Raw genomic sequence first — 9,320 nt, forward strand, 5'->3', positions numbered from 1 at the left:
TCTCATTACAACATCGCAACGCCAAGGAAGCCTACTAAAACAACATGAGAGCGCACGTGCTTAAGAAAAATTCAAAAGATATCAATTTTTTTCTGATTGAAGATGCTCAAATGCTTGATTTTCGTGTAAAATTTCATGAAGTTTGAACATTCAAGGAGCTCGTTGCCAAAAAAAATCAGGTCTCTAGAAACATACGAAAACAGTGTAAAATTTCATGAAGTTTGAACATTTGAGGAGCTTGTTGCCAAAAAAAAATCAGGTCTGTAGAAACATACGAAAATAGCACTGTTCACATCCGATTTTGTCATTTTTGCCACACGCTCTTAGAATGTCTCAACTTCATCAAATTTTATATGGACATCATCAAATTTTGCACGAACATCACACAGATGCTCATCTTGCTTGCAAAAAAAAAGATCAGATTCATTAGATCTTTTTTCAATTTTTTATGGCGTTGCTGTTCACCAGGGTCTGAGGCCGGAGTGCATCCCAGCCGCGAGCCCTGCATCGAGTGTGCAACGTTAACAAAGCTCGGCAACCTCAAGAACCAGCAACAACATCAACAAAATTATAAGGGGAGCACTGTTTACCCCACTGGAACGACTCCTTGCTGACGCTTTTCACCTGAGAAGAGCAAGAGAAAACATTATTAAGGAGAAAGGATTGACAGTGCCAAAATGGCGGTGTTCTTGGTAGCAAGAAGTGGGCGTTGCTTGCTTACCATGGCCTCCGCTGACTTGCTGTTGCTCGTCCCTCCTTTTTCCAGTCAAAAAAGAGAAGAGAAGGAAACATACGTGAATCAATCTGAAGTAAATACAAATCAAATCGGCAATTAGTTCCGATGGTGAAAAGTGGAGTTACCATTGAGGTCTGGGAACGTCCGTTTGCTGCTGCCGGTGGCGCCCGACACCGCTCCGGTGCCCCCAGACTCGCCTGCAGCAGCAGCAAATTAACCCAGGACCAAAACAGAGTGAGCCCTCTACACAGTCCGGCAGCCGGAGTAGTATATATAGTACTAATGGCACTGGCATGAATGGTTTGTTACCTTCGATGGCCATGAAGTAGGAGTCCCGCGTGACGGCCTGTATCGCGCCGATCTGTCACGGCAGGAGTATTATCTTCACAAATTACGCATCATACGCTGGAGCAAATGTAGTACTTGTACATAGCAGAATGGGTACCCCGGCGGCCTTGACGAAGCTGTCGGCGACGCGGTTGAGGAGGGGGTGGCCGAGGTCGAGCATCCAGTTCTTCTCCAGGCCCCGCACCTCGTCCACGAACTTGCGCGTCTCGTGGCTGCTCATCTTTGCTCCTTTTCCTCTGCTCTGCTAGCCAAGCTAAGCTACGGAGAAATGCACAAGCACTGCAAGCTATGCGTGTAGTACAATGGTGGCAAACGAGGGAGTGAACTTTGATTCTTTGAAGCCCGAGGTAGGGAGCAGTGCAGCACCAGTCGCCTCGGAACAGATCGACAGCGAGACGACCAGAACCTGAGAACCGGACGCGACACGTATGCCAGCGCCACGGACGCGTGGCCTCTCGCGGTTACTCGTGGCGCTCTTCTGGAACATGCGCTCGTGATTCACGGTATCTGTTCAATCCCACGTCTGGCCTGTTTTTCGGCGCACCAAAATTTTTTGACGTACAAACGCGGATGCTCATGTACACGCGGTATACTCATTCATCCATATGTACCCATATGAGTATGTTTGAGATATTGACCGGTATCATATTTTAAAATTGATGAAGTAATCGCAGATATCTTGTAACGAACATCTTCAAAAAGTCTGAGATAAATAAAGAAAATGCAAACATCATTGTCAAATCTATAACTTTTCGGATTGACTTCATCATAAGAAATCTAACCATATGAGTTACCCTCAATTCAAACAAGAATTTTTAATACTACATTGTATTTTCTTGCTTTCTATATCCATGACTCGACGACACAAACTACTAGAATCACTAGTATCCGGCTAATACGGTGAAAGTGAAACAGATTAGATTATACTATATAAACATCAACCACAACATTGACCATCAAATCACGTGTAAATATTTGGGTCGATTGGTCCGGACAATTTATACAACCAATGTGAAGTATAAAAATGTCCGGACCGTTCCGAACGTCCGAATTTCTTCAACCGAAACCAAATTGACAGAGCTTTGGGAGGGTCTGAACGTGTGTCACGTCAAACTATGACAACTCTGGCTCATCCAAAATTCCATTTGGAGTTGTCGTTTTTTTTAGTGTCCCTCTTTTGCACTTTCTATGCATGCTCTGAGAGACCGCCGCCCATGTCGTACCATCCCGGACCGCGTCCAAGTCTTATCGGTGCTCTGTCGCTCCAGCCAAGTGTTTCTGCCTTGGCCCATGCCTTCATATCTGGATCGAACCGCCGACGAGGTACCCTCCGCGCTGCTATCGTTGTCCATGACTGACAACATGCCTGGCAAGTGTTTCAAATGTCATCGCCAAATATTTTGGTGTTCTCGTTCTTTACTTTGAAACAAACATGATGGATTCAGACAAGGAGTACTTCTACGCCGAGTTCATGGATCTTTGTCGGATGATGAGGAATATGGCGATGAAACGGCTGGTGAGGAGGATTCTTGAAGAAACAGAGATTGTGGAGGAGTATGTACTCAACTTCAAGATTTCAACAAAGGGACATCGACTGTTGAATCAAAATAGGGCACGAGGGCATATGAATCTGTATGATGCCTACTTTGCCCCCAACATGCTATTTGAGCCCTATTTCTGACGCTAATTCCAGATATGGCGACATGTGTTTGAAGCTTGAACACATTTATGAAGGTATGATGGCCTATGATGATTACTTCAAACCGAAAAAGGATGTTATTGGCTGCTTTGGGTTATCTGGTTATCAGAAGTGCGTGATTGCTATGAGAATGCTTGCCTATGGCACATCCGCAAATTAAATGGGATGAGGACCTTCGGATGTCTGAGAGCACGTGCTTAGAGGCCATGGTTAGATTTGCTACTACAATGGTCCGGGAGGACCAGAGTACTTGAGAGAACCAGTTGCCGCAAACACAAAAAGGCGCATGTCACTTGGAGAATTAAGAGGGTTTCCAGGTATGATCGAATCCCTGGATTGCATCCACTGGAATGGAAGAACTGTCAATATGCTCAACAAGGACAATACCAGGGTCATTGCAAAGAGTTCACCATCATCTTGAAGTAGTTACATCACACGACCTCTGGATTTGACACTTTTCCTTGACATAGTAGGGTTTTACGATGACATAGACGTGCTACAGAAATCTCCATTTTTAGAGGTTGTGTGCGGACAAAGCTCCCCTAGTGCAGTTAACTCATATGCAAATGGATTTACCCCTTTTCGGTGAACAAAGTTTCAAACCATAGCCTTGCTAAGGTGGGCGATAGGGGGGTCGATCACACACGACCCAGATAAATTGTCTGTTATAGGGACAACATTTGCTGATGTTTTGCCCAAAGTAATCGTGTGCGAAGTCAAGGACTGGGGTTGCGAGACTTATGTAAAACGTTTACAGCCAAATAAGCTCGATCCCAAAGCAGACAAATGCTACTTTGTAGGTTATCCCAAAGAAACAATTGGGGTATTCCTTCTACCAAAAGTCTGAAGACAGAGTGTTTGCTGCTAAGAATGGACACTTTCTCGAGAAAGAGTTTCTCGCTAAAGAAGTAAGTGGGAGGACAATACAGCTTGACGAGATTACTGAATCTTCAGAAGTGGACATGACTTATGCTACGTCTCCAACGTATCTATAATTTTTCATTGTTACATGCTATTATATTATCTGTTTTGGATGTTTATGGGCTTTATTATACACTTTTATATTATTTTGGGGACTAACCTATTAACCCAGAGCCCAGTGCCAGTTTCTGTTTTTTTCCTTATTTTAGAGTATCGCAGAAAAAGAAAATCAAACAGAGTCCAATTGACCTGAAACTTCACGGAACTTATTTTTGGAACGGAAGCAATCCAGAAGACTTGGGGTGTACGTAAGGGAAGAAACGGGACGTATTTCTTCCTCCTATATATACCAATATATCCTGAAACCATTGGAGAGCAGAATAGATCGGGAGTTCCGCCGCCATAAGCCTCCGTAGCCACCGAAAACCAATCTCGACCCGTTCCGGCACCCTGTCGGAGGGGGAATCCCTCTCCGATGGCCATCTTCATCATCCCGGCGCTCTCCATGACGAGGAGGGAGTAGTCCACCCTCGGGGCTGAGGGTATGTACCAGTAGCTATGTGTTTGATCTCTCTCTCTCTCATGTTCTTAAGGTGGTACGATCTTGATGTATCGCGAGCTTTGCTATTATAGTTGGACCTTATGATGTTTCTCCCCCTCTACTCTCTTGTAATGGATTGAGTTTTCCCTTTGAAGTTATCTTATCGTATTAAGTCTTTAAGGATTTGAGAACACTTGATGTATGTCTTGCGTGGGATACCCGTGGTGACAATGGGGTATTCTATTGATCCACTTGATGTATGTTTTGGTGATCAACTTGCGGGTTCCGCCCATGAACCTATGCATAGGGGTTGGCACACGTTTTCGTCTTGACTCTCCGGTAGAAACTTTGGGGCACTCTTTGAAGTACTTTGTGTTGGTTTGAATAGATGAATCTGAGATTGTGTGATGCATATCGTATAATCATACCCACGGATACTTGAGGTGACATTGGCGTATCTAGGTGACATTAGGGTTTTGGTTGATTTGTGTCTTAAGGTGTTATTCTAGTACGAACTCTAGGATAGATTGAAGGAAAGAATAGCTTCGTGTTATTTTACTACGGACTCTTGAATAGATCGATCGGAAAGGATAACTTTGAGGTGGTTTCGTACCCTACCATAATCTCTTTGTTTGTTCTCCGCTATTAGTCACTTTGGAGTGACTCTTTATTGCATGTTGAGGGATAGTTATATGATCCAATTATGTTATAATTGTTGAGAGAACTTGCACTAGTGAAAGTATGAACCCTAGGCCTTGTTTCAACGCATTGCAATACCGTTTGTGCTCACTTTTATCATTAGTTACCTTGCTGTTTTAATATTTTCAGATTACAAAAACCTTTATCTATCATCCATATTGCACTTGTATCACCATCTCTTCGCTGAACTAGTGCACCTATACAATTTACCATTGTATTGGGTGTGTTGGGGACACAAGAGACTCTTTGTTATTTGGTTGCAGGGTTGCTTGAGAGAGACCATCTTCATCCTACGCCTCCCACGGATTGATAAACCTTAGGTCATCCACCTGAGGGAAATTTGCTACTGTCTTACAAACCTCTGCACTTGGAGGCCCAACAACGTCTACAATAAGAAGGTTGTGTAGTAGACATCAAGCTCTTTTCTGGCGCCGTTGCCAGGGAGGTTAGCGCTTGAAGGTATATATTTAGATCTTGCAATCGAATCTTTTTGTTTCTTGTTTTAGCACTAGTTTAGTTTATAAAAGAAAACTACTAAAAATATGGAATTGAGTTTGCCTCATATGCTTCATGTTTTTAATATCTTTCGTGAGTATGATGGGAAGGAAAATTATGCCAAAGTGTTAGAAGAAGAATGCATTAAAATGTTTGTCACTAAATCTTGGAATGATGAGCATGATTGCAATGTTGTTAGTATGAACTCCTTGAATATCCATAGTACTAATGATGATTGCACTAGTTATGATGAAAATGTCTCCTATAAACGTGTCAATTTTTGTGGAGTGCATTGGGGTTGCAAGTACACACCAAATAGGGAATATAGATATTGCAAGAGGCATAAGCACTTAGAAACTAAATGGTTGCAAGAAAGGCTAAATGTTAGTGCTGAAAATTTAAAATTTCTTAGCCATACTTGTGAACTTTGCAATGAACATGGTCATTTAAATATCAAATGCAAATTGTTTCATGATCGAATCATGTCCAAAAATTGTGATGACTTGATTTCCCTTGCACATTATAATGAACTTAGTTTGCTTTTGGGTTATGAAGAAATGAAACGTCAAACTAAGATTATTCCAGAATATAACCTCGAGAAATTCCTCGATATTGATCTAGAAGAAATTTATATGTATTGTGATGTGAATTGTATTGAAAATCCTTATATTGCCAATTACATAAAGAAAAGAAAACAAATAGAATATAAAGAGAATACTAATGAAAGGGAAGAGACTTCCCCATATCCTCCTATTATTTCTTATGATGAATCAGGTAACAAGGAGGAGCCTTCTATTCAACCAATCTCATTAATAAGGAGCTCCAAAAAGAGGATTGAACCCACACATGATGTGGTGAAGAATAAGAAAAGAAAAAGGAAGAGAGGTAAAAAAAGATATCTCTCCCAAATAATGCTGCTCCTATTACTGTTGTGCCTCATGAAAATATAATTGTGGAAGATGATGCACTTGATGATGATCTCGTTATGCCTATTGCTTGTTGTGATGATTATGATTGGAAAGATAATGATACTTCTTATGATCTTGAAAATCTTTTTGGCACTTGCTTGGAAGAATATGATAATTGCTATACTATTGGTGCTATCCATACTATTGATGATGAGAGTGATTATGCTTATGATATGAAAAGGCCCAGGCTTGGGGATGCTATTTTTGATGAAGATGATGTTTTTGAGAATATATTTGCTGCAATTAATGTTTGTCCCAAGCTTGGGGATGCTACGTTTAATGAATATGATATTTTTAGTCTCCCAAGTTTTGATATGCAAATTTATAATGATGATAGCATGCCTCCTACTTATGATGATTATATTGATGAAAGTGGGTTTGGAAGAGTGTCAACTTTAGGAAGTAATGATCCCACTATTTCGTAGGATGTTGAATCTTATTATGATAATTATGAAAGTGGATTTGGAGAGATCATGACTTTATTTAGTGATGATTCCACTATCTTGGAAGAGGTTTCAATCGATTATGATGAGAACAAAGTTGCTACTTATGATGATTATTGTGAGGACACGTATGCTATAAAAAGTAGTGATGATTATATTTATAAAACTTGTCATGATTATGATTACCCCTTTTTTGAACATTACTTTTTTAGTGTGGAAACAATTTATATTATTCGAGTCTCTTATGATACTCCCACTATTCCGATTGAGAAGAATTTTGCTTATGTAGAGAGTAGTAAATTTTCTATGATTGTAGATCATGAAAAGAATGCTTTATGTTATAGTTATATTGTTGAATTCATTCATTATGTTACTGAAAATTATTATGAGGGAGAAACATATGCTTGTAGGAATTGCAATAATATCAAGTTTCCTATGCTAGTTGATTATTGTTCCCATAAGTTGTTTGATCACAAAATCTCTGTAAATAGGAAGTGGGTTAGGCTTAAATGTGCTAGTCATATTCTTCATGATGCTCTATTTATGTTACAATTCTTATTTTTTATGTGAGCATCATTGAAATCATCATGCCTAGCTAGGGGCGTTAAACGTTAGCGCTTGTTGGGAGGCAACCCAATCCTATTCTTGTTCTTTACTTTTTGCTCCTGTTTAATAATAAATAATTCATCTAGCCTCTATTTATATGTGGTTTAATGCTTTTAATTAGTGTTTGTGCCAAGTAGAACTGTTGAAAAGACTTGGGGAAAGTCTTGTTGATCTTGCTGTAAAAAACAGAAACTTTAGCGCTCACGAGAATTGCTGCCAGTTTTTATTGGAGAGTGATATTTAGTTAATTCCTTTTGAATATGCTTAATAGATAAATTCCTCATGTCCAGAATTTTATTTTAGAATTTTTGAGGTTTCAGAAGTTTGCGTTAGTTACAGATTACTACAGACTATTCTGTTTTCGACAGATTCTGTTTTTCATGTGTTGTTTACTTATTTTGATGAATCTATGGCTAGTAAAAGAGTTTATAAACCATAGAGAAGTTGGAATACAATAGGTTTAACACCAATATAAATAAAGAATGGGTTCATTACATTACCTTGAAGTGGTGTTTTGTTTTCTTTCGCTAACGGAGCTTACGAGTTTTCTGTTAAATTTTGTGTTGTGAAGTTTTCAAGTTTTGGGTAAAGATTCGATGGACTATGGAATAAGGAGTGGAAAGAGCCTAATCTTGGGGATGCCCAAGGCACCCCAAGGTAATATTCAAGGACAACCAAAAGCCTAAGCTTTGGGATGCCCCGGAAGGCATCCCCTCTTTCGTCTTCGTTCAGGGGCATCCCCTCTTTCGTCTTCGTTCATCGGTAACTTTACTTGAAGCTATATTTTTATTTACCACATGATATGTGTTTTGCTTGGAGCGTCATTTTATTTATTTAGTTTCGCTTGCTGTTTGAATAAAATACCAAGATCTGAAATTCTTAAATGTTAGAGAGTCTTCACATAGTTGCATAATTATTCGACTACTCATTGATCTTCACTTATATCTTTTGGAGTAGTTAGTCATTTGCTCTAGTGCTTCACTTATATCTTTTAGAGCACGGCGGTGGTTTTATTTTGAAGAAATAGTTGAACTCTCGTGCTTCACTTATATTATTTTGAGAGTCTTTAGAACAGCATGGTAATTTTCTTTGTTTATGAAATTAGTCCTAATATGATGGGCATCCAAGAGGGATATAATAAAAACTTTCATATAAAGTGCATTGAATACTATGAGAAGTTTGATACTTGATAATTGTTTTGAGATATGGAGATGGTGATAGTAGAGTCATGCTAGTTGAGTAGTTGTGAATTTGAGAAATACTTGTGTTGAAGTTTGTGGTTCCCGTAGCATGCACGTATGGTGAACCGTTATGTGACAAAGTCGGAGCATGACCTATTTATTGATTATCTTCCTTATGAGTGGCGGTCGGGGACGAGCGATGGTCTTTTCCTACCAATCTATCCCCCTAGGATCATGCGCGTAGTACTTTGTTTTCGATAACTAATAGATTTTTGCAATAAGTATGTGAGTTCTTTATGACTAATGTTGAGTCCATGGATTATACGCACTCTCACCCTTCCACCATTGCTAGCCTCTCTAGTACCGCGCAACTTTCACCGGTATCTTACACCCACCATATACCTTCCTCAAAACAGCCTCCATACCTACCTATTATGGCATTTCCATAGCCATTCCGAGATATATTGCCATGCAACTTTCCACCGTTCCGTTATTATGACACGCTTCATCATTGTCATATTGCTTTGCATGATCATGTAGTTGACATTGTATTTGTGGCAAAGCCACCGTTCATAATTCTTTCATACATGTCACTCATGAGTCATTGCACATCCCGGTACACCGCCGGAGGTATTCATACAGAGTCATACTTTGTTCTAGTATCGTGTTGTAATCATTGAGTT

General features: G+C 39.9%; 1 protein-coding gene across 1 annotated transcript; it reads right to left on the reverse strand.

Annotated features, from left to right (window-relative positions):
- Positions 1 to 418: 418 nt before the first annotated feature.
- LOC125553915 (outer envelope pore protein 16-2, chloroplastic-like) lies at positions 419 to 1,498 on the reverse strand. Its single transcript, XM_048717564.2, has 6 exons — positions 1,182 to 1,498; positions 1,046 to 1,097; positions 862 to 933; positions 722 to 756; positions 591 to 624; positions 419 to 502 (listed from the first exon to the last, which is right to left on the reverse strand). The coding sequence occupies exons 1-6, from the start codon at positions 1,302 to 1,304 to the stop codon at positions 462 to 464; spliced, it is 357 nt and encodes a 118-aa protein (XP_048573521.2). The 5' UTR covers positions 1,305 to 1,498; the 3' UTR covers positions 419 to 461.
- Between the last annotated feature and the right edge of the window lie 7,822 nt (positions 1,499 to 9,320).

Source organism: Triticum urartu, chromosome 4A (genome assembly GCF_056163025.1).
Source record: "Triticum urartu cultivar PI428250 chromosome 4A, HENAU_Tu73, whole genome shotgun sequence".
Classification (NCBI taxonomy): domain Eukaryota; kingdom Viridiplantae; phylum Streptophyta; class Magnoliopsida; order Poales; family Poaceae; genus Triticum; species Triticum urartu.